This window comes from Lissotriton helveticus, chromosome 9 (genome assembly GCF_964261635.1).
Source record: "Lissotriton helveticus chromosome 9, aLisHel1.1, whole genome shotgun sequence".
NCBI lineage: Eukaryota > Metazoa > Chordata > Amphibia > Caudata > Salamandridae > Lissotriton > Lissotriton helveticus.
In genome coordinates this window covers 1,033,880,210-1,033,906,729 of record NC_136070.1, presented here as the reverse complement: position 1 = coordinate 1,033,906,729, position 26,520 = coordinate 1,033,880,210, and the positions used below count along the sequence as shown (strand labels likewise).

General features: G+C 40.2%; 1 protein-coding gene across 20 annotated transcripts in view; it reads left to right on the top strand.

Annotated features, from left to right (window-relative positions):
• Positions 1-26,520, top strand: part of FOXP1 (forkhead box P1) — a 935,659-nt gene that overhangs the window by 764,672 nt on the left and 144,467 nt on the right. For 3 of the 20 annotated variants that reach the window (XM_078661363.1, XM_078661365.1, XM_078661362.1), the window contains exon 1: positions 20,563-20,683. The exons of 12 other annotated variants lie outside the window; for them this stretch is intronic. Coding sequence is in view for 4 of the 8 variants with exons in the window: in XM_078661364.1 (XP_078517490.1) it covers positions 21,666-21,716 (51 nt within the window). In the remaining 4 variants the exon portion in view is untranslated. Of the gene's footprint in view, positions 1-20,550; positions 20,684-21,091; positions 21,717-26,520 lie in introns of those variants that run through there. 5 more of the 20 variants (XM_078661367.1, XM_078661364.1, XM_078661359.1 and 2 more) reach the window with 5 other exon arrangements.

Genomic DNA, 26,520 nt, shown 5'->3' with positions numbered 1-26,520 from the left:
GTGTTTCTACCCTAATAATAAAACCTTAGGAGACATGGCGAAGAAACAGCATTCAATAAGAAACAGGGCATATATATTATATGGCTACTGTAAAAAAAAACTACCATTTTAGAGTTTTTAAAGAGAATTGGACCAGAGATGTATGGGAAAGGGCATTTCTTGTGGCAGAATAATAGGGATTATAATTGATATAAAGCCGGCTGTCTGAAAATGCTGGCGCGGCTTGATGGTGTGATGTGTTTAGAGTTTGGATGGGTCGTGAAGTGCCAACTGCAGTGCCATAAACCACTGGCTGCCAGCTAGTTTGCCAACATAGTTAAGTACTGACCTGTGTGAACTGCTAGCTCCACACTTCTCAGCTGCAAATTACTAATGCAGAGCTAATATGTCCTTAGTTAATAAGGTTAATAGCTTCCTGAGATAAAATGTATTAACCATTGCTCACAATTTGTGCTAAATTCATACCAAACCAAAATGTTTTGTAGAAACAATTCCACAACAGCCATGACACTGTAATTCCAGCAAAACCTCAATAACACCTCTGTGTATGTAAGAAAATCTGCTGAAAAGCAAGTCTTCTCTGGCAAATTTCACGTCTATGGTGTAAATGGTATTGAACAATGCAGTCTCAAATGGAACGTCGTACATTCCCTAAAATTGAAGAGATGGTGGTAAGCAAGGCAAGATTCCTAGCCATTCTCACCAACACTTCATTGGAGGAGATGTGTACACTACTAAAAGCTCTGGAAACATATCTCTTGAACCATATCCCTCTCAGCTTGGGCATCAGACTGAGCCACCCAGTTAAGTAAGCAACAAGGACTGATCACTAACCTGGAGGCTTGTGTCAGAGACACTCCCACGTTAGGTGGCTTTCATTTAGAGAAGTGAGAAGGGAGAAGTGTGGCTCAATGGTTAGAGCGGCAGACCCTGATGCTAAGGTCTGGCCCGGGACCAGGGTTCAATTTCCGCCTCGGCGGGTCTTGGGCTCAATTTCTTCGGACCTGATAATTCTCGCCTCGGTGCCTATTCTAGTCATGGGTCCCACTCTGCAACTCTGGGCAATAGCATGCTTAATCTCCACAATGGCCCCAGAAGCGCTAGGATGCCTGGCTGCACCTTGGGGGTGCCCAGGAGTGGGCGCCTCACAGGGAAATGCCAGGAAGAGTTCCACAGCGGTATTCGTACAAGCGCCGGAGAGACCCCATGTGGGGTGATTCGGGCGCTATACAAGTACTACAACATTTACATTTACATTTACTCCAGCCAAGTTCAGGGGAGATTCAAGCTGAAAAATCTGGTGGTCATCTTTGAGGTCACTCACTGTAAGGCCCATGTCTTTGCTCAAGGAAAAAAACACTATTTGCCAAGGACAAAAAGAGCAAATATAGACTCTTCCCATTGTATATATGTTTAGTACAAATAAAGTAAGTTCTATCCTAACAGGAAAGGGATAGACAAAATGTACATCATGGGTACGAGGGTTAGCCCAGGAAGGTGGGACACTTCCAGATCATGTTCCACATTTAGTGGAAGACTGGAGAGCTAAGTGTTGGAACAGGGGCTTGTGGAACTGATAAATCACTTGTAAAACCTGATGAGTTGCTTCTTCGAAAAGTGATTCTTTAGATTCTCACTTTATTGCACCAGTGATAGTAAAGATAGTTGTGAAGGCGAATGTTGCTTCAAACCCTTGCTACATTGATGGCTAAAGCTTGGCCTATTAAGTTCATACCACTTAGTTTCAGGACTGGCGCAGCCTTGGGTTCCTGTGTTGGTAACTTTTGGGGCTAAGTAGACCAGTCCCCAGGATCTTACTATCTTGTAGGTGATACAGCAGCTTTTGAAAGTACTCCTTGCTAATTGAGCCTAAAGGCACCATCGATCCGCCCCTTAGATTTTTAAATAGCCTGTTCCAGTTTCCAGTCACTCAAGCATCCCAGAATGGTAGGTCTCATCTGCATGTCACAGTAGCACCACCAGAAGGGTAGTCCCTGAACTTGTCTCCCGGGTAATGTACAAGTCTCCTTAATATTTTCCTCTTGCTTATTTTTCTAAGATTGGCTTGATAGGATGCAATTATTTATTTTACTTTATACACAACCACCCTCTATAAAATTCACAATAAAACAAACTTCTGCATTATGTTTTATAAAAAACGTTGTTCATAAACAATATTAGGACATTATTTTAAAACAAATGCTGTTGAGCAGACCCTTGCACGTTCTACGGGTTCTGTTTCGTATCACAGTAAAAAAATGTGTATATGTAAGAGAACATTAGGATAGAATTGAAATGACAGTATTTGGCATAGCACTGAAAATGGTAGCAAAAAATAATTTCCAGCTACTTTTAGCACAGGGCTAACCTTCAACTAAGAGTGAACGTGTACTTTTGTATGACTATTTCAAGGCTCAAGTAATCTGAAATACAGTAATACGAGTTAAACATGATAATGGGTCATTTACACCTCAGGTATCCTTCAGAGGTTTCCAGTAGATTTTTTGCAAATATACTGTGCAAAACCAGCGATTTGCGGCAGTTCGCAATGGGTTCTGGTGAAATAATCCAGTATGGGACTCGGACGCTACGGTGGAGTTCCACGCCTCCACGTAGCACCTGAACGCTCCCACCTCTTGCCTCCTTGCTCCTCCCCCCTACCATGAACATGTCCGCGGCGGCGATGTCAATGGCGAGGAGAGGGTGATGGCGTCCCGGAGAAGCTGATCCGAGCGTCCGAAGTGTCTGAAGTGTCTGAAGCAGAGACCGGCGCCTCAGGAGCTGATAGCCCGACTGGTTTCCTTTGGGTTGCGAGCTATCTCTTTTGCCACGAGTGATACAGTGATACAGGGTGATACAAGCGGCGTATTTAATCAGCACAGGTGTGCCAATTCATCTGACACGGTGAGCTGGAGTGGAAAACGCCTGGAAAAGCGCCTGGTTTTGACTGCCGCTGTAGGGGTTTTAATATTGGCTCCTTCATTTACTCCCTGTAAAACTGTAAGTCGACGAGCGGTGGAAGATGTGGGGAGTGATCTGGGGAGGACTTTCCCTTTGAATACAACGGCATTTTGTACTCAGTACTCAGTATTTAGCACGAAGCACGAAGCTCGGAGGGCAAAGAACGAAGCATTGAGTAATTAAAGAGCGCTATTTACTCTGCAGTCACATTGAATGCTTGAGCACTACTGCACGCTGCATAAGGAGTACAGGACTACATCTCCCATAGTGCCCTGCTAATCTGGAAAAACCTGGAGCCTGGAACGTGAAAAAAAAAACGTGGGGGAAAAAAAAGCTGGGAAAAGAAACTGAAAAGCTTTGCGGCCTCAAGCTGTTGCCTATTTTTTACACGGTTCTATTGCGTGACTCCTTATTTTTCTAGAGACTTTGTGTTTGTGTGCTTAACTGCAGTCGTAAATGGGCAAACAAACCAATGTTCGGGCTAAGACGAGAGCCCGACGGTTAAAGGCTTTAGAGGAGGCTGCATCTGATAAAGCGACTGATAAAATAACTGACCAAATGGAAAGCGGAGCAGATATTTCTTTGGTAAGCTCTGAGGGGGAGACTGATGCAGTTACAGAACCTCCGGATATTTCTGATATTCCCGATACAGTGGGGAACGCTCACTCACTTAAGACTTTCCAAACTGAATCTATTTCACAAGATTCCGAGCCTATAGAGGAGGCTAATGCGAATGCACAGTCTACATTTCCTAATAACTCGCATATATCATGTAGTCCTGTTACCACCCAGCCCAACCCTTACTCTGGTTCAGCTTGTGCTCAAGATCCAAGTACAGGTTCTGCTGCCGCTGTCGCTGCTATAGTAGTCACTAATTTGAATGACGGAGCGGATGGTCAGGTGGTTCAAGACACAAGTTGTGGGATACAAGTCGGGAGGGAACAAGCGGGTATGATGAGCCCCATTCTGTCTTTGAATACTGAGACTAACCAGACAATAGGGTTAAAAACAATGCAATTGTCAGTCAAGGACATGCTAAATTTAATTTTGGATGAGATTCGCGAAGTGAAGCAGTCTCAACAGTCTCAAAAAGCAGAGTTCGCCGGAATTCAAAATCGTTTGGAAAAAATTGAGGTTATTGTCACTTCTTTCCCACCTCGTCTTCAGGAGGCTGAAGCCAGGATTTCAAGCTTAGAGGATGAAATCCCCAAACTTCAAAAGGATGTCAAGGACGTTTATAAATCATCGAAGACTTTGGAATCTAAGCTTGATGAGTTGGAGAATTATAATCGCAGATCAAATCTGCGAATAGTAGGGGTTCCAGAGAAGATTGAGGGCTCAGATATGGTTCAATGGGTCACTTCTTTTATATCGCACGAAGTAATTCCGGAATTCAAAGGTGATTTGACAATCACCCGAGCTCATCGTGTGCCCGCTCAGCCATTTCCAAACTCTCCCTTTCCTCGTAGTATTTTGGTTAATTTCGCTGACTATCGGGTTAAGGAGACAATTCTGACAAGAGCCATTAAACAGGGTCAGTTTGCAGCAAATGCTACTTCCAAATGCCGGATTTTTACCGATATGTCAGCCGTTGCTGCAAAGCGTAGAAGAGAGTTCGTTAAACTTTTGCACCTGTTCAAAGCTAAAGGGGTACAAGCATCTATAGCACAACAGTCAAAATTGAAGGTGCTGATTAAGGGCAAATTTCATTTGCTCACAGATATTGATGAGGCCAATGTTTTACTTAGTCAAATGTCACCCGGATAGAGGTTGAATGCAAAATTCTTGATTTCTTAGCATACTCTCTTCTGTTCTTGTATTTTTTTCAGGTTTCTTCTTTTGGTAAATGATGTTAAATGATGGCTATACCATGGCTAGAGATATGGTGGGGCTGGTGGAGGGGTGATGGGTGAGGGAGCGGGAGGGGGAGGGCAGGGAGCGGGGTGTTATTCCAAGACACCTCTATGGTTGGGGGGGAGACCCGGTGGCGAGCGTGGGGGAGAGTAGTAGGAGGAGGGCCATGGGTGAAAGGGGGGAGGGGAAAAAATGGAAAAATTGAGGTTGTTTTCAGTGGATTTGAATGTGGCAAGATCCTGCATTTCTGGTACTCTTGTATGCTTTTTTGCATATATATATGTAATTTAAGTATTTTTGAGTTTAAAACTTCTGTGTTTCTTTGTGTTTCTTTGTGCAAATTAATGATGGCCCATGTCGTCTAGGATGGAGCTGAAATTGATATCCTTTAATGTGAATGGTCTGAATAATGCCAGAAAATTGCGTGCAATAGAGTCTTGGATTAGAACTGAAAATCCTACAGTGATTATGTTACAGGAGACTCATATAGCGGCTGCTAAGAAAGAGGATTTTAAGATGTTTAAAACGTGGGCTTCTTTTCGGGGGTTTTCGTGCGCCATGGGCTCACAACGAGGCGTTGCTCTATTCATAAATAAAAAATTTGAGATTGAGATAGTCCAGACGGAAAATGATTCTTCAGGTCGTTGGTGTTGGGTTTCATGTAAAGTCAAAAATCATCACTCCTTGATTACTTTTGTTTGTTTTTATGCACCTATAGAAGATAACCCCCAGATTTACGACGCTCTGTTTCAATCTCTTTTATTGGTAGGTGGAGATATCATTATAGGTGGCGATTTTAATATACTTATGAACCCTAGTTTAGATTCTACATCAACTCTTAAGAGGCAGTCTAAGCCTAGATCTCTTAAGACTATCCTAAATTATATATCTTTATTTGGTTTATGTGACCCATGGCGTGTGAGAAACCCTCTGAAAATGGAGTACACCTGCTGGTCCGGAAGGTTTAAATCCTCATCTCGTATAGATTTTTTTCTAACATCCAGACAGCTTAAATTTAGTTCGCAGAGATTCTACCACAATGGCTTTTCAGACCATGCTATGATAGTGATTAATTTCGATTATGTAGAGACTATAAAGGCTTCGAAAAGATGGATGTTTAATAAAATGTATTTACAGAATTTGAATTGGATATCAGCATTAAAGGTGGAGATAGCAGAGTACATTAACCGAAATATAGGCACGGCCCCTCTTCATGTTATCTGGGACTCGTTAAAGGCTTTTTTACGGGGGGTACTTATTAGTAAGGATGCGGCGGAGTGGAGCGCTGTGAAAAGTAAAAGGAACTCCTTGCTCCAAAAAATTCAGGATATAACATTTAGCTATCAATGTCAACCAAATTACGAAGTGGCAATCCAACTGAGGGAAGCTAAGCAAGCGCTTAGCGCTTATTATTATGAGCAAAGTGAATTGGTGTTCCAGAAACAATCACAAAAAGTGTACGAAGAGAGTAATTTCTCAGGGAAATTCCTAGCCTGGCAAGTAAGAGAACAAGCGGCTTCAAACTTGATTAATTCCTTAAAAGACCCTCTTACTCATTTCGAAACATCTGATCAGGTTGAAATAAATAATATTATGTTTAAACATTATGAGCGTATTTACGCAGTAAAACATAATTTTAATCATCAAAAACTATCAGAGTTTTTGGACCATTATGAGATTCCGAATCCACCGCTCGAAGATCAGCGGCATATGCAGAGACCTTTTACTAAAGCAGAATTGGAAGAAGTTGTTAAAAATCTACCATTAGGCAAGGCTTGTGGTCCTGACGGCTTCCCTTCTGAATTCTTTAAAGTTTTTTTTTGCTCCTTTAGTGACTTATTTCTACTTTTGTTGAATTCAATGCTGGAAGGAGGACAAGTCCCGGAGTCCTTCCATGAAGGTACAGTCATTAGTTTTTTAAAAAAAGGGAAAGAATCCAAAGATCCGAATTCATACAGGCCAATTACTTTATTAAACTCCGATTATAAAATAACCACTAAGATGTTATCATTACGTCTTAATGATCAAGCGGTGGATTTGATCCATCCAGATCAAAATGGCTTTATAAGCGGCAGACAATTATTTACTAACACACATTTTTTAGTTGAAGCATTAGATTATTTTGAAGCACGTGGGATACAGGCCTTGGTCTTACTGTTAGATGCAGAAAAAGCTTTTGATTTGGTGGTTTGGGACACCCTTTTCATTATTTTATCTAAGTTTGCCATTCCCCAATGTATCATTAATTTGATAAAGAATTTGTATGTAGGCGCTAGAGCAAACATAATTGTTAACAAGTCATTAGCAGGTTCAATTTTAGTTCAACGCGGCACTAGGCAAGGCTGCCCTTTATCTCCTATTCTTTTTGCCTTTTTTATCGAACCATTAACTATTGCTATCAGGAATTGTTTCCAGATCAAACCTCCAGTTACCTCAATGGCCAAAATTAAACTATACGCAGATGACATTATGCTACTTATTAAACCTGATTTGGAATCACAGACCCATATTTTTCAAATTTTTGAAGAGTTTGAATCTCTAGGAGGTTATCGGATTAACAAAAAAAAGACAGAAATATTGGTTTGTGGGGGTGGAAACTCAGTGTTATGGCATAGATTTACAAGGCTGCATTAATTTAAAACCTAAAAGATATCTAGGAATTTTGTTCTCTTCAAATATTTTGGATTTATATACACTTAATTTTGTTCCATTAATTAAAGAAGTCCAATCAATGTTCACTCGCTGGGATCCTCTGCCCTTAACTATTCTCGGACGCATCAATTTAATTAAAATGTCAATCCTCCCTCTTTTTAATTTTTTGTTTGCATCAATTCCAGTCTATTTGTCGGGTACTTTTTTTTCCAAAATAGAATCTATGTTCTCTAAATTTATTTGGGCAAAAAAAACACCTAGATTAGATATACGGACATTAAATGCAGAAACTAATTACGGCGGTCTTTCTTTACCAAATTTGAAAGATTATTATTTTGCTTACTTTGCACAGTACTTAAAGAGATTTAAGAACAGGAATGCAGTAACTAGTTGTTTTATAAAAAATTTTTTTGATTTGATATGCTCAGAAATACAAATACCATCCCCGTTGTTTGTATTGAAATCCCCCAAATTTGTGCGGTATAAAATCCTAAATTGGTTTTTTAAACGGCGTAATGCAATGCTTAAGAGATATTCACTTCCACACTTTCATTTACTAACTCCCTTAATCGGAGTGTTTTCTTTTTTAAAGATTAAAATCAATCCCATTGTAATAAAAAATTGGGGTAGGTCTGGGTTTAAAACATTATCTGATTTTTTGGTAAGCGGGACTTGGCTCTCAGTTACGGAGATGTCAGCTCGAATTGGTGGCAATTTTTTGCTAATTGGTTCCTACTCTAATTTAATTTATCCTATGTTGGCGCAATTAGATCCCGGTACCATTGCGAATGATACTTCTAATCTTGTTTTAGATCTTTTTATTAATAATGTGGAGAAGAAACCAGGAGTATGGAAACAGTGTCTGACTCAAAGTCGGGAGGTAGAGTTGACTGCTAAAGTTATCCGAAAATGGTACACTCAAGAAAATTTTATATTGTCGCCGGAAATCTGGAAAACCATTAATCAATTTAATTTCTGCGTATTGCGTGGGGCCAATTGGCGTCGCATGTTGTATTTTAGCAAGTGGCTATTATATCGTACACCAGTAATAATTGCTAAAATGTATAACGATGCGTCTGCTTTTTGTTTCAGACATTGCAATTGTGAACAAGCCAATTGGTCTCACATTATTATGTCTTGTCCTAAAATTAAGCATTTCTGGGAAGAAATTATTAGTTTTTTAAAGACTTATTGTTTGTTATCTGTCCCATGCAATGCAAGAATGTTATTATTTGGATATGACCCTGATTGTATATTTTCCAGTCACTTGGCAAAATTGATTTATATTATAATGGCTGTGGCTAGATCTTTATTACTGCAGAATTGGCTTTCATCCTATATCCCGACGCTGCAGGAATGGTTGGAAAAAATGAAAAGGGTCAGGAAAAGCGAACTCTTATATGCTCAAAGAGTTGGGGGTATTAGAAAATTTGATCAAATTTGGGGATGCTATTTTGAGTAAATGGGTTTAACATTTTGTTGAGTCGAAACTAAATGTAATTGTTATTTTTCTGTGTTTTCTTATTTTTTATGTACGCTGTATATAATCTGAATACAACTTCAATAAAAAAAAAAAATTAAAAAAAAAAAAAGAAATAATCCAGTATGTCAAATTCGTCACAGTACCTAAAATGAGGATTTCCGTAAAGTGCATTCATATTTTGACCTTAATAATGTAAGCGTCCGTTGGAAACATTGGATAAACTGTATTTCTGGCTGTGAGTTGTGCACACCACAAAGGGAATAAGGCCTATAGGTGCCAACCAAGTACAGCAGAAAAATGCCCAGCATACATCTTGTCAGGTTCATAACCACCAGTTTTATATTGTGTGGCAGGGGCTCTAGAACCAATAAAACGTCCTGTTCAAATGAATATGCCATCAGAATTACTGTGCCAAAAATAAAATATAATCCGAATGTCTTTTATATTGAAATGAAGCTTCAGATATGCGTTTATATATTTATAGAGAATACACAACAGGTAACTGTGCAACATGGTTCAATATTACCATTGAGGAGTTCTAATGATCTCGTACACTACAAGACAAGGCTGAGTGGTTTGTAAATTTCACCAGAAACCTGAGATGACAATATAGAACCATACTACAGATGTTACCCAGTATGTATTTTTTATATTACATGTTTATTTTGGGTAGCCATTTTCTTCAAAGTGCATCTGAGAATGTCCACAGATTGGAATTAGGATGTTTTGGTTTTGTTAACGTCATTCATTAAATTGTTTATAAAATAGCAGTGCTGAAGGTGAGGGCATTTATGTGATTCTGTAACTGCAGCGTTTACTGCATAATCATGGATTTATGACATTTGCCACATCATTTGCAAATTTCACCAAAAATATTGTTTCTAACTCAAATGGATAAAAAAAATAATGCCACTGAAGGTATCACATGATTTCCTTTCTGCCAGATAATTTAGTTAACCTTTCCACCTAATCCTAATAGACTTGGAAAAAAATAAAGCTCAGCAGCCTGGTTTGGGTGCTTTCACGGTGAAGATGAAACCCATGTGTCACAAGGAACTGTGAAATGTTTTCCATATTTAATATTTCCCTGTGAAATGTGAATTTTTATACCATTGCACTTTATGCGATAAAAACACCCAAACATGCAAATGTTAGAATGGCAAATTTGGAATGGGGGACCAAAATATATTGCATCGTTGTCTTAATCATGTTGAAACAACGGCAATTAGGTGGCACATTCTCTGTCAGTATTATTGTCATCCCTTTGAGTTGGAAACAACATTTTTGAGAAATCTGCATTTTATGCGGCATATATTGTGAATCCATAATTATGGGTTAAACGCTGCAGCCACAGAATTACAATTGTCCATTGTTTTATCAAAAATGTGTTCTTTAAAAGTGAACAAAGCCTTACCTTTCTATTTCTAGTGGTGCCCATTGTTAGATGCACTTCGGAAAAACAGGCTTTTTCAAAATGATTACCCCAAAATAAACACATGAAATACAAAATGCATAACAGGTAACAGGTAAAATATGGTCCTATAGTGGCATCTCGGGTTCTGGTGACATTTACTACAAATTCATACAAGGGTGGAGGGACTGTGACTTTTTGTAAGGTCCATCAAATGCAAAGAGAGGGGCCCCACACACCAAAGGGACAGGCTCCATACTAGACTTAACAGTCAGAAATATACAGTTCCCTTGGAGGTCACTAGCCATTCAGATCAGCCTGCAAACATCAAATCACTTCACATATAGTCGCATAGTCTTGAAAGAGCAGAGAACGCCACATAATATTGAAATATTTATATCTCCAAATTGAATAAGAAATATTTTTATTTTTTAAATATATCTGTTGAAATTAATTATAAATACCAATATAAAAACGTACGAGACCTATAAAAATAGTCATAAAAATGAAGAAGTATAAAAAAGGAAAGACAACATATAAGACAATAACATTTGTCATAAAATCAAGTTCATTTGCAGGAATTCATAAGAACAACACAGTGAAGAAACCAATTTCTTTTCAAAATGTGATTCTATGTTCCACAAATTTAACAAACTCTAGGCGTCGATACGTTTCGGTGGATTGTAAGAGATAAAACCACCTTCTTCAGGACAACAAAAAATATTCCTCTCCTAACGATATTGTTATATAATAACCGGTGGGAAGCCCTCTGATACAAAAATCGCTTCACTTGAAGATTTGTTAGCATTAAAAGGTAAAAGTGGAGACCTCTTTTTTTATATGTTAAGTAGCTGTTCCGATTCAGATCTACATGTTTGACTATCAAAAAGAACTTGAAAGCACTATATATTATCTAGCATCCGCGTTGGGTATCCCAATATCAGGTTTCCATAGTCACTCCCAACTATAGTTGTGATTAATCGTCTTTGTGATGCCGGAGAAAAAACAAGAAGCTAAAAGGCTTTTCTGTGTTGTTTTTGATAAGCAGAGAATGACACTGTTACGTCCGTGCCTGTGGCTAGAGGCAGAAACACTCTTTATATGCCAAGTTTCTCCACACATATGCGGCATCTCGAGCAAAGCATATAATATATATAATGGTCTATTTTTGCTACAGTAAGTGTAAGACAAGAGATCATCATAACTATTACAGTCTCAGAGGATCATGGTATTTCTTCAGGACCAAGAAGACCAGGGATGGACAGGTAAAGTGTGTGCTCTGCCAGGTAGAGCCGGGGGTAGGTTGGAAGCTCGGACAGCACTCTGATACTGACTGCCGGCACACACAATAGCGTATGCCCTGACCGGTCCGACGGGGGCCCTATGTTTTGAAAGTTCTGCTTCTGCCCGCAGGAGATATATTGAATATCCATGTAATGTATACAGGGCATGGTTTGCACACACTTTACCTGTCCATTCCTGTTGAAGTAGAATAAGGTCTTTTTGTTCTTGACGAAATGCGATAATCCCCCGAGACTGTAATATTCATGAAACATGTTGAAATTTTGACTTACACATACTGTAGCTAAAATAGATCAGTACATCTATTATATGCTCGAATAAAATTTTTTAACCATGACAAAGGGACCCAACAAGTAAATTAAGGTTTCTTTTGGATCCCCTTGGTCATTTTTAACACACACCTTTCTTCCCCATAGTCATTTTTAATACACACCTTTCTTACCAATTCTACTCACATTTCTTCACTCATCCTCGCAATTCACATTAGCAAAAAAGAAAAGAACTCCGTTAAAGAGTCCCCTTGATGGGCCTGTTGGGCATTGCAGCTCCAGCCCAACGAGGAGCTGCCCAATCATGAAGCATGACACCTCACGGGGTGCGTGAGGGCCCTTGCTCCAAAAATTAGCACTCCCCTTGACTCACCACATTACAAGACCTAGATACCCACGTAGGAACTGCGCACTCCTTGTTCTCACAGGCATTTACTAAAACCCTCAATCTCAATATTCAACCGTATTAATCATTTCACGATTCCGAGTTATGTATCCTCTTCCTCACTCACGTGCGTACTCTCTCTTTTTCTCATGATATATATATACATATATATATATATATGGTATGCAAACAAAATATCGAAATTTTAATATCGACATACACTAATATCGAAGTTTTAATATCGAATGGACAAAATATAGAAGGTAAGTAATATTGATATATTTAATATCGATATTAGTAATATCGAAGTTTAAAATATCGATGTAAGTAATATCGATGTTAATAATTTCGATGATACTAATATCGATTTTTTAAATATTTTTGTGTATATTATTATGTATTTATTATATTTTTAATTTAATGTTATGTAATTTAATTACATTTTGTATTTTAGTACTGTAGCGGGTTGTGGGTTTATAGGGGAATAGGGTGGGAAGTAATTTAATTATGTTAAATTAAATATTAATTAGTTGGAACTATAAATTAATATTTATTAATTGGGAAATATTTCTAATTAATTGGTAATTAATTTTAATTAATTGATTAATTGATAATTATGTTCTGTAGCGGGTTGTGGGTTTATAGGGGAATAGGGTGGGAAGTAATTTAATTATGTTAAATTAATTAGTAATTAGTAGGAATTATAAATTAATTTTTAATAATTGGTAATTATGTTTAATTAATTGGTAATTAATTTTAATTAATTGATTAATTGATAATTATGGTCTGTAGTGGGCTGTGGGTTTATAGGGGAATAGGGTGGGAAGTAATTTAAATGTAATTAAGTAATGTTCTTTAATTAATTGTTTTGTGAATTATCTAATTGTTAATTAATTATTAATTGTTAATTAAATATGATTAAATGGTATTTTTATTAATTTTTTTAATTACATATATTTTGCTCATCATGTTTTTAATAATTATGTATTGGTATTTGTAAATGGTTTATATCTATTTAATAGTTCATATTTTTATTATTTAAAATAAAACATTTATTTATAAGTATGTTATTTTTACTCCTACGCTATCCAACATTTTCCCTACTGTTGCACTCTCTGGAGTGGGAATAGTAATTTATACCCCTTCGCTATCCAACACTTTCCCTACTGTTGCACTCTCTGGAGTTGGAATAGTAATTGTTACCCCTACGCTATCCAACACTTTCCCTACTGTTGCACTCTCTGGAGTGGGAATAGTAATTTTTACCCCTACGCTATCCAACACTTTCCCTACTGTTGCACTCTCTGGAGTGGGAATAGTAATGTTTACCCCTACGCTATCCAACACTTTCCCTACTGTTGCGCTCTTTGGAGTTGGAATAGTAATTATTACCCCTACGCTATCCAAAACTTTCCCTACTGTTGCACTCTTTGGAGTGGGAATAGTAATTTATACCCCTACGCTATCCAACACTTTCCCTACTGTTGCACTCTCTGGAGTGGGAATAGTAATTGTTACCCTTACGCTATCCAACACTTTCCGTACTGTTGCACTCTCTGGAGTGGGAATAGTAATTTTTACCCCTACGCTATCCAACACTTTCCCTACTGTTGCACTCTTTGGAGTTGGAATAGTAATTATTACCCCTACGCTATCCAACACTTTCTCTAATGTTGCACTCTCTGGAGTGGGAATAGCAATTGTTACCCCTACGCTATCCAACACTTTCCCTCCTGTTGCACTCTCTGGAGTGGGAATAGTAATTTTTATCCCTACACTATCCAACACTTTCCCTACGGTTGCACCCTCTGGAGTGGGAATAGTCATTTTTACCCCTGCGCTATCCAACACTTTCTCTACTGTTGCACTCTCTGGAGTTGCAATAGTAATTATGACCCCTACGCTATCCAACACTTTCCCTACTGTTGCACTCTCTGGAGTGGGAATAGTAATTTTTACCCCTACGCTATCCACCACTTTCTCTACTGTTGCACTCTCTGGAGTTGGAATAGTAATTATTACCCTTACGCTATCCAACACTTTCCCTACTGTTGCACTCTCTGGAGTGGGAATAGTCCTTTTTACCCGTACGCTATCCAAAATGTAATTATTTTTTTAATTAGTTTTACATTGTTATTAATTGTTATTTATATTATTATTTTATGTATATAAATTTATTTGTAATTTATTATATTTTCATTTATTTATAATTTATTTAAATAATTATTTTAGAGTTAATATTAATTAAGTATATACTATGTATTATATTTTTATTATTATTATTTTTTATTACATTATTTATTAATTTTAAATATTATAATATATGTTTAACTATGTTTATTATATTTATAGGTATTATTTTCTTAATATTACATTTTTTTTAAATAAAAAAACCATTATTTTCTAAAAAACGATATTTTTGACATCGATATATTTTTTTCGATATTTTTGTACTTACCTTGTTAGAGATAGGATCCCGATATTATTGTCATCGATGTTTTTGTGGTGATATTTTGGTACCTCGATATTTTTGTAGTCGATATTTTGTCATAGATTCATATATATATATAACGACCACACCGCCACTCCTCTCACGCTCTGGATCTACTCCAGCGAGGAAGGAAGCCCACGGACCAAGTATAGTGCTCCAAGTTTTTATTTAAGGTGCAGGTTCAGTCTCATGACGTTTCGGCTCGCAAGAGCCTTGTTCACATGACAATGTATTAATGAAAGGTACACCATTATATACTGCCAGTGATTGGATTATGATCGTCACATGAGAGGGTAGTGTTGAGTCATAGTAGACATAGAAGACATACTGGCAGGTCATTGTAATGCATGTGAGTCAAATACAAACATGTACAATTGCAATCTCGGTAAAATACCAAAACATTTCCTAAAAACCGAACCGAATTTGGATGGAACAGAGGTTTTTCAAGAAATAAGCATTAATCATCAAATTAATTCGTATAATAGGACATATGTTGCAATATATATATATATATATATATATATATATATATATATATATATATATATATATATATATATACATGTATATATATTGATATACACACATGCACATGGTCGGATTGGGACAGAAAATAGGGCTGGGCACCCCAAAAAAAAGGGCTGCAGCCTTTCACAAAACAGTGCTTGGTTAGTATCAGGGGGCTAATTTTGCGAGAAATGTGTGGGACATTAAGAATGTTAAAGCTTGTAGGGTCAGTGACATTGGTCAAGAATGAATACACTGCAGCTGTAAAAACTGAATACTTGCTGTCAGTCTCAACGACTTGCAACAAGTTAGTGGGAATCCTGCTCCCGATCAACTGTGTCCTCGACCCTGATTATCACATAAATCAGAAATCTACTGGGCTTGTAGGCATGTTGGGGGAGTGTGGCACTGAAAGGATGTGGTGTTATAGCCAGAGTTGCTGACTTTGGAACTGAGGAGCCAGGTTCGAGTGTCAGCATTTGGGCAAATCACTTAGGGCCTGATTCAGATCTCGGGGATTAGTTACTCAGTCACATTGGTGGTGGATATCCCATCTGCCGAAATAGAAATCCCATTATGGGAACTATATTTCAGTAGATGGGATACCCATCCGCCGAGATCTAAATCAGGCCTTTAATCTCCCAGTGACCAAAATGTGGCATTGCATAGTGTAACTAGTGCTCATGCAAAGCACTTTAATACCTTCAAGTCGAGCTTGCGCAATAAAAAACAAAAAAACTACTGTTGGCTATCAACAGCAGAAAAAACCAGCACACAGTCACTGGCCCATCGGCCATGGCAGAATGCCCGTGGGGGGGAGAAAGAGAGAGGGAGAGGGATGGGAGAGGTAGAGGGAGAGGGGGAGAGAGAGAGAGAGAGAGCGAGAGAGAGAGTGAGCGAGAGAGAGAGAGAGAGAGAGACACCCCGCTTTCATCTAGCAGTGCTGGTGTATGGCATTTGGTACACCAATTGCTCAGTCCCCACAAAAGAGGTTCAAACCAGCACTCCAGGAAATCCAAATGTATATATTGTGGAGTTGTTCAACATTCCAGTGCACAACCAGTGACATCAAGGTGCCATTCAATATGCTGTATGCCCCTACATCACATCGACAACCATTGCATAGACATGACCATCACATTGACATAGCCATGACCACCAACTGGTATTTTTGCTATTCTGACTCCAGTGGTTGGAGTTTAGGCACTACGGCCATGTTAAGTTCAAGGCAAGATGAGATAATTGAATGTTGATGTGAAGGTACTTCTGCCTAGGTACCATTCAATGTGAAGGGGCAGCTTAGTGTGCTGTGGTTCTACCCAGTGTGCTTTAGTGACTCCGAATATGCCAGGATGCCTCCCAAAGTGCAGTGTGTTCCCTGTGAAGCTGATGTGTCTTTCTGTGTGTGCAAATGATGCCCATTATAACAAGTGCCTCTCAATATGCCAGGATATCTCAAATGTTCTATCATGAAGCGGATACGCCATGGTATTTAGGGGATGCAGCAGGTTTGGAACTACACTATGGCTCATCATGTACCAGAGTGGTTCATTGTGCCAGGGCAGCTGTCAATTAACCACAGTAGTGGTTAAAATGTCTCAGTAATGCTCAGTATGCCAATTAGGTTCAGTATGTCTCGGTGGCTCAAAATGCCACTGAACAGGTAAATTATAAGATTAAAACCAATATACCAGGGTGGTTCAGTGTGTCTAGGTGCCTCTCATTATGACACAGTGCTGATTAAAGTGTCAGACTAAGGCCCAATATGCCTGGGTGACTCTTTATATAACACAGTTCATAAGCCATGCTAGTGCCTCATGTGTCACAGTGGTGGTCCATATGCCAAGATGACTCCTAATATTGTAGGACTCAGACTAAAATTTCAAAGTGTGGCTACTTTGCCAGGACATTGTTAAATATGCAGGAGGAGGCCAATATTTTAAAAGTACTGCTCACTATGGCAAGTGGTTTCTCTGTATGGAAGAATGATGCTTAATTGGCCACATCGCTTCAAAGTATGTCATGGCACCTTTCAGTGTTCTGGTGTGCTGGAAATATACCTGGGTGCCTGTCTGTGTTCCAGAAGGCTTATCATTATGCCAGGGATCATTCCATCACGCCATATCAGTACTTGACATACTATTGTGTCTGTCTATATCACAGTGGTCATTGTGTCAGGGTGTCTCTGTGGGGCATTCTGCTTCCCAATATTCAAGTGTTCCCTACAACGCGTCGGAGTCTTGCCAATCTGGCATGGATGCTGCTCATTGTTCCAGACTGTGCCTTTTACTATTCTCTTTTGTGGCACAACCATCAATGCTGCATCTCCTGGTGGAGCTGAGAGGGCAGGGGAGGGGTCACAGAGGGCGGGGAAGCATCATGAGGGACTTCTGCTTTTGTTAGGAGATATAGCAAGTGCACCTTTGGACCACACTCCGTGGAGTCAGGGTTGGAATGGGGTAAAAAATAGGCACCGGCACGCAGAAAAAAGGCCCACATTTGCATATTGCGTTTCCGCAAAACACTGCTTTGGCGAAATGTAATTTTAAAAAAGGGGGAGGTAAAAAATGCACGGATTCGTTTACACTGGTGAAACACAGCTGAAAACAAGTGAGGCCACTTTTGATCAGGCCCCCTACCCCAACTCAATATGCATATATTAATGGGCCGGCCCAGCGAGAGAAAGGGAGTGACACCTCTGAATGTTGATAAAAGGGAGGTAATGGAGGTCCACCTGCCTCCAGAAAGGCCACTCAGGCACCCACTGGGCCTCTGGGGGCTTCGAACAACGCAGAAACCTCACAAATCGGCCCCCAGGCTTCACAAACAAGCAGCCTTTATCTGGAATTCGGATGCCAGCCCCTCGGGCATTGCCCTAGTGCTTGCATTACCAATCTGACGCTGCTTGAAGTGCAAAAGCAGCAGTTCCCATGCTTTCCCTTTCTCCAGGTTTCAGAGCTGTGTAAAGAAGCCCCTTGGGAGGGAAATTAGTGGGACAACAGATAGGAACTGTCTTCTGACTGCTGGTGCTTCCTCTCATCTGCATTGGTGGCAATAAATGTGCATCAGAAGGTCGCCAGTGGGTGACTACGAAACACCATCAAGATAACTTCGGCCTCAAGTCTGCATTACTGAAAGTCCATTTTCACCTTTTACTTGGACGTTATTAGGTTTTTTACAGTCCACAAACCAAAACCATGTCTGCCCCTTTGTGATCCATTCTATAATTCAAGAGCTTAGATTTCCCCCTGTGGTCACCTTCTTTCCAGTTGCTTTACACCGGTGCTGTGTTGTGTGTGTGTGTGTGTGTGACACTGCTTGCTAATTTCCATAGGAAATGTGTTTGCAACCCGGTGCTGTTTTGTTGTGTTAGCAGTCAGCAGAAACGTATGACAAGAGTTTGGGGCTTATTGTGTCGAAACACTGAAAAGTAGCCCATCGCATTGCAAGATGGTGGTCACTGGGAGCATTCCATATCCATGTGCAACGTTTGCTTTTTGGTCCCCTCCAATGTTAAGTTGGAGTGCCTTTAACTTCTATTCTGCATGACTGCCTTAGAATCTGTTCCTACAGCTGCACAGGTCAGTAGACTGAGTATGACTAAGAGTTGCTTCTTTTCGTACAATTGTACAAAATTCAGTTCGAGACAGTGGAAAATGCTCAGAGACCAACTTTGATTTTTTTGACACAAGACGGTGAAATAATCAGTTGCATTACATTTCATCGAGCTGCTCAAGTGCAGCTACAGAGCGATATTCAAATATGGCACCAATTACTAGTTGGTTCATTTCTCTACATTCAGAATCTGCATCAATTGAACAACTCTCTCTTTTCATCTATGTGTCCTTACCCTTTATGCGTTCCGTTTGTGGCCAGGGGATTGTATGAAAATAATTGGGCCTGCTTGACCGTCCTTTACATTGTGTATGTATATTTAAATAGTGGACGAGAATTGTCAGCCATGTGCAAATGTAAATATCCAATTAACAACGGTATTTGACAAACTAACACTTTGGTAGTAAAGTTTTTTTTATTATTACATTTGCCACCCTGTCACTTCTAACTTGGGAACCGGTTAAAAGTTGTAATCGAATACAAGGTATTGTGTCAACAGTTTGGTTTCCCCCAAAAATAACACTTCCATTTAATTTGCAGTCCTCCACATCAGATGGTAAAATAGCCCAAACCTAAAATAAATTAAATAGCAAAGACCTAGAATGCTTAATCCCTGCAATTCTAATAGCAGTCGCTGTAGATTTAAGTATACAAATATTTGTAATAACTCTTAAGAAACGGAGACATTATCTATGTTAACCTGTTTTAATAGAAGTAGAGTTGTTTCCTTTACATATTCAAAGTTGAAAGGTGCCCAAAGGGCTGCTGGTGCCGATCTGTGAGCCACGTAATCAAGTGTATAAATACATCACTGAACTGGAGGTGTATATTCTGCCTTGGGACCTATTGTCACTCGGCTCACTCCCACGCCCACTCCCACTCCCCTCCCTCGCAAAGCTGTCAAATAAACGTCAGAAGTGTGATCTTTGATGGAAAGTGGAGATTGTGTATGGTGATACCACATTACCGCCAACAAACATCATTGATCTCTATTTAAAGCGCCCTCTTTGTCTTGTCCAGATAACAAAGAATATATTCCGAATTTCCGATACCTATAATTGTTTACAAGATAAACACGTAGATTTCGAAGTTATGTTTCCTGTGTCGGTGCAAATCATACTCGAAATGCTAAGAATGCTTTTACATGTTAGAAACATAGAAAACATTGTATTTTTGTTTGTTGCAAATGTTTATTGTTTAATATTCAATTGTGATGTGCCTTAACCAGGGAATTGAGGCAAGTAAATAAAATAACATAATCAAGGTTGTTAATTAGAGATTGGGGGCCCACTCTTTGGGGGGGTATATTTTCCTCTTTTTGCATGTTATAGGCAACATGTGTAAACAAAGTGTTTGTATAACATGAGTTGCTTTTTAATAGTTACATAAATATCTGTGCCGCTCTCTCCATGCACCGAAGAGTTGGGTCAGAGGGTTAACAGCATTTAACTACAGTTACTTTAGAGAGAAACGCGTTTTTTCCTCACAAAAGCATTATTTCACCTGCCGTCAGTGGAAAGAGGAGGCCCATTGTGTGGAGTGTTTGAACTGATTCTGTTTAGAGGCTGGTTGTGATTGGTGGAGCAGGGCGTGGCTGATTGGGTAGTTTTGCATCTTGTCAGCCCAGAAGCACCCTTGCGCGTGCAATCTGTCTGTAACCTGAGGACGTCGAAGACTGTACACCAGGCAGCCCTTAATAGAGCTTCATGGCCCAGCACTCTGTTTGTGGTGGCAGCTAAATGGAGTTTGTCAGGTTTGTCAATATGATTGATTTTGTGATTTTTTTTTTATGTGTGCGTGTCTTCCCCGCGTAAAACTTGACAGGTTAATTTTGTGTAAGTGAGGAAAAAGGGGCGCTGCGCGTTTAAATTGTATTCGCAGCCATCTGTTTACCAAGTAGTTTACAGTCTCCCCGGAGCAGCCACGGCTCCGGGAGCCCTGGTGGCGGCGGGGGGAGAAGCGCTCGCGCTGGCCCCACATGCTGCCGCTGCCCGGGAGACAATATGTTTGTAAATCTTTGTCTTATTTCACGTTTGCAGCCGCGCGGGGCCGGTGCGCACGAGGCGGAGCAGTGTTTACAGCTCACGCCGGGTGCATTGGCTTCACGGGCGACTGCTGGCTCGCGGGCTCGTTTGTAACTGATTACAAACGCTTCTAAGTGAAACATAAGCGAGAGCGGCAGCGTTGCTTATTGTTTGCTGCGTGCCCACGATGCTGCTGCTGCTGCGAGCGAGCTCCTCTCCGGGCTGCCCAGGCTGCGAGCGTGCGCTCGCCTGGGTTTGAATTTCACAGCACGGGCTCTTATTTGTTTGCTGCCCAGTTTGCCATGTGACATGCTTCAGAGCCGAGCGAATTTTTTTGTGCGTGTTTTTTGACACCGGGCTGCGCTTGAGACTCGGGGAATATTTGTTGTAACAGGATCTAAACTGGAGTGTTAACCCTGCGCGATTTCGGTGCTCTGAACTGAATTTTTTTCTCTTCATTTTTTTTTTGAGGGAGGAGGGAGGGGATTTAGGAAGTGGGAGGCAGGTTTAGAGCAAAGTGCACACTCTTCCTCTTCGGGATTAACTCCTTCGTGCCCTGCCTCATTTGAGTGGAAAGTAAGTTGCGAGCTTGTAGCGCAACGATACACAACGTTTGGCAGACAGGGGAAGCGTCTCCCACCCTCCCAGCAAGCGATGCGTGTTGACTCGTCTCATTTTTCACTCGGAAAGGGACACAGACTTCACGTTTAAATGACATGTCTCAGGATATTTAACGCGAAAAGTGGGAAAATGATTCCAAATGTAAGTTATTTCTACATTTGTTTATTTATGCCTGAAAAAATTGAGATGTAAATGTTGAATAGTATCTTCACGCCAGAGTACATTTGTTACCAGCGCTTGTTTTTTCTTGCTTAACGTTTTTTCTGCATTCAAGTAACTGTATGCTTCATTTTATTACATGGCTGTAGTTTAGTGCACGTTTTTTTGTAAATTGGGAACCCTAGCAAACTGTAGGCACATGCGTTAGTTAGACCGGTAGTTTGTTTTGACTGTAAAAGCGGGACTTTTAAGGGTTTTTCTCTGTTTCATGTTACTTTTGGCACTTTTCGGTTCTGGGTGGACTTTTGAGTAAGGGAGCGAGGCGCTCAGGCGCACCCACCGAGGGCAGCCGAGAGAGCTGCTGAGCTGGCCTCCGAGGGGGCGAACGGAGAAGTGATTGGCCTGACACTTTATAATCAAACGTGATTTATTGTTCATTAGGAGCGCATTAGCCCTTTCAGGCAAAGACAGTTACTTTGTGCAGCGGTCTGCCAGGGAGGAGATTGCCAGCACCTGTCACTTCCAGAGCCCGAGATTATTAATCAGATCTCGCGATAAGGCAAGAAAATAGAAAACGCTTGACATCAAAAAATGTCACAAGTCCCCAAAAGTATAAACATATTAATAAATTATCATAAGTAGAGGGTTTTGCAGCCCAGGAAACACCAGACAAACGGAGGGCACCCGACAGAAATCAAGGTGCCTGCACTTTTCTTTTTTGGGAAGTTGGTCAGCGACTGTAAAGCATGTATAGTGGCCAGATGTGGGACTCGTGTGTCAGGCTGACAGGCCTCACGAGGGGGCCGATTCCAGATTTTAGCACAGCGCGGTGGCTCCTCGACTAAAAACGTGAGAGCAGCCCTGTGCCTGCTGCTCCGCGCTGGTTTTTCCTCAGTATTGTTTCTGGGCTCCAGAGATCTGCTGTTGTTGGTGGAGGGCGCTCCCTGCAGAAAACAACAACAACAACGTGTGTGTCAAAAGCAAACAACATCGGGGAGCCAGTGTCTGACGCCATGGAAACGGCGATTCATTTGTGTTGTTAGTCCAACGCATGGGACGGGAGGATATAGAATCCATTGTTTTCCGTGAATTTTAATTTGACAGGGATTTTAGAGGCTGTGATCTTAATTAAATCTCAAATAACGCATCTGAAGGCACGCAGCGTTGCAAAACCTCGCTGAGCTGGTAAATCATAAATCATCGGCAGCTCACGAGGCTGAGGGCTGGCATGATTATTTTTGTAAAAATATACATGAAAACGCAGCTAAATGCACCTCCACTTTGGCACAAAACAGGCTCAAGCAGTTTTAAAGTAGCAAAATGACTGACTAACAAAGCCGGGGCTAGAAATGAAGGGCTCTGACATGTCAGCTGCAAATTGCAGATGATGCGGAAAACTGCAATAAAGTGTCCAAGTTTCGCTGTTGAAGAATTTGGAAGATTGAAACATCAACTTTGGATTTTGAGTTAGTTGGTAGCTGTCCAACATGACTGGCACCTGCCTGTCTACAAAGTTTTTATAATTATCCTTGCTCCTAATTTTTATACTAGTCGTCAACATGTCTGAGTAAGAGCTTTCATTTAATATGAATATTATTTCATTCGCTTTATCGACCAAGTACCTGAAGTTTAAGAACCAGAAACGCCAATCTCGGTTTTCCGCTCATGGGGGTGGGTTGCCCTACGTTGGCTGTTCCGCGTTTAGTGGTTTTCAGTTGCGGCTAGTGCGCTGCGCACCCAGGGTGGTCGCAGAGCAGTTCTTTTAAAGTGATGTCTTTTTAGGAGATATACGGCGCCTTTGTTTTGTATACCAGCATGCAAATAATATTCGTGGTCATTATGGTGTATCAAAGGCCCTGATTTACCTTTGAGAATTGGACAAATAACGAGTGACTTTATACTGACAGTGCTGGTTGGTCCATAAAGTTGTATGTGACAGTAGGCTGCTGCAATGTGCCCTGAAACATTGAAACACGATGCATTTTCTGTCTCTTACTGTGTATGTTCGGAAAGATTCATAGTCTAAGCGGACTGTGCTGTTTTTTGCTTTCCGTGTTTACAGCTGGAATCCTTCTTAAAAGTATCCTGAGTAACAAACCACCGCTTAAATGTGCCCTTTTTGGGATGCTGGTAAAGCAACTGATGTTACTTTAATCTGCCTTTTTTTTTAATTCACTCGGCTTATTTTTAGAGGATTTGACAGACTGGGAGAGTCCTGTTGCTTGTCTTTTAATTTATAACAAATGTTATGGCGTGCGAGAGCAGTTATTGATTTTCTTGTCAGTACTTTGTTTAGGAAAATAAACAGATGGGTGGAGGAGAGCGAGCTCTCCACACCTGCACAGCTCGGTTGTGGGAAAGGCTTGACACCGTCAGCTTAATGTGTTATTGTGTAGCCGAAGACTCGGCTGCTTTTTAAGCAGTCTGTTTATTTTATCCGGGGCAGATCTGGGTTACTGGAAACTGTAGGGTGTAGTTTACTGTTGGGTTAAGAAGCAGTCTTCGCAAATACTTTCTACCCTACTTGTTTCCGCTGTGCAGGACAAGATATACCAAATGCATGAAATGTGTAGAGCGGGGGTCCTTACATGCTCTTAAAGCCCACCTTAAGCAGGGTGGGTAACCAACCAAGGTCCAGCATGTATGGTCAGCCACATAATTGAATGCAAAAGCGTCAAACCCTATATCCCACCTACCCCCCACCCTGTTAAAGCTTCAAATGATTTCTAGTGATAACTTGCTTTCAAATGACAAGAAGGTTAGTCCTTAAGATTTGCCTCATACATACTCCCCCCAACTGTACCACACTTATCAATTTTGTGTGGTTTTTGCTCACAAAATTCTTTCTAACATGCCTGATATATCCAGCTGTGGTCATTGCAACATTTTCTTGAGCAGGTTGGGGGTGATGTCAAAAATTTGCCGCTGATAAGGTGAGGAATACTTCCAGCTGTATGCGCTACCTAATGCAGGACTCCGCATGTAAGCCTGTTGCCCCCCCCCCCTTAAATCCGAGACGTCGTTGTTCAAATAACCAAGAACAAGGTAAACCAACAACATCAAAAAGGTCGGTTCCTGTGATTTCTCAGGGGCTTGTTATTTTGTACTTTCCAATTCCATTTGATGTCTTGACAAAACACGATGACACGAGGGAGAATACATTAAATTTTCATCTAACCTGTTATGGCAGTGGCAGCTTAATTTCTTTTTACTTTTTACAGAATATGGCTCTTTGCACAATTACTCTAATTGCCACGCCACTTTATGAGAGGGCTCCTTCCTATTTGCCTTGAATCTGCTAGGCATTTTAGAACATGTTTTGACCTTTAGCATGTAGAGAGCTTGCTGGTTGGAGTGTGTCTTCATTAGGAGTAAATCAGCGAATGGCAAGATTGTCAAAGAAGCAACTGATGTTTTCTCATTAGACTCTAATTTGCACCCTCGTATTCGGCTGTGATGTACAGATCAAGGTGTCTCTGGTAGGTGTGAGAAGCTGCACGTTTTAGGCAACTAAAATTTCTGCATACTTTTTAATATAATAATTCCAAATTAAGTAACGCCTAAATTAACATCTCAAAGGGAATGGCTACCATTACATCCAACCTGTTTTAATACGTTTTGCAGGAATTTATTTTCACGTCCGCTCAATTGAAGCCTGTACGGTAATTCTTGGTTAGTCCACAGGCCTGCTGATGCGCTTATTCAAAGTTGCTGGCAGTCCAGAAATCCTCGACCCCTTTCTGTGGGTTGTTGATCCGACAACCATGAACTTTTCAGCAGTTCTTCTTTTAAGTGCGATACATCCTCTCCATTTCTTGTTGGTTTTTAACAGGTCCACAATGACATTTCTTGCGGCTCCTCATGTCATTGTGCACAAGCGAAGCTAATTTGTGTGTGCTGTGTTATTGGATCGATTAAATGCGTTACAATAAACTACATTTGACATTGTAGCTTAATAGTTCTTAATACCTGCTACCATTATCTTTTTGTAGCTTGCATGCCACAGGTTCAAATGCTGCTGGACAGACCAGTCTATGTTAATTCTTTATTAGCTACAATCAATACCAGTGACTTGGTTCCAAGTAACACCTGCTATTACATAGAAATTTGCCAAGGAGCATCTCAATCATTTATTCATATTGAAGTTTGACGATCAATACACTGACGCAAACGATGAGCGTATTGTGACTGCTAGCTAAGCTTTCGGAAGGCATGACTTTACGGTTACACTCCTGTGCATTGGTTTCCATTCCTCCTACACGAGGAAAGAAGATGAAACAGTTAGCTTGGTGAAAACAATAACTGCAAGGTTCAAAAGATCACTGCTTGCTAAGTGACTGGTTTGTGATGTATCTTTGTTCCATTAATGCAAGCCTTTAACAGATGTAAGGAGAATTAATTATTTTCAGTCCTGCACTTTTGTAAAAATGAAACTTATGTTTATTGTAGCAAAATAATTAACCTGGCAGGTAATGGGAAGCCAGGAATGCATGAGAAGGGGTGGATCTGATCGGTTGTGTGACTGATAAATGATGGTCTAAATTAGCAAGTATTTGAAATTTCATTCACGCAAACCTTTTTTCATAAAGGTAGTGACGGGTGGATATTTTGATGCTAAGCCGATCATGGTATTTCCACAAGTGATTTTAATGAAACTGATACCTATTTCTTTAATGTGAGAAAAATACAGCATCCGTTTTGTTTTTTGTTCTTTTTCACAATTTCCTTGATGTTTCTATATTTCCGTTCTCATTGGTACAGTGGTGTAGTGGCTTAATGCACTGAG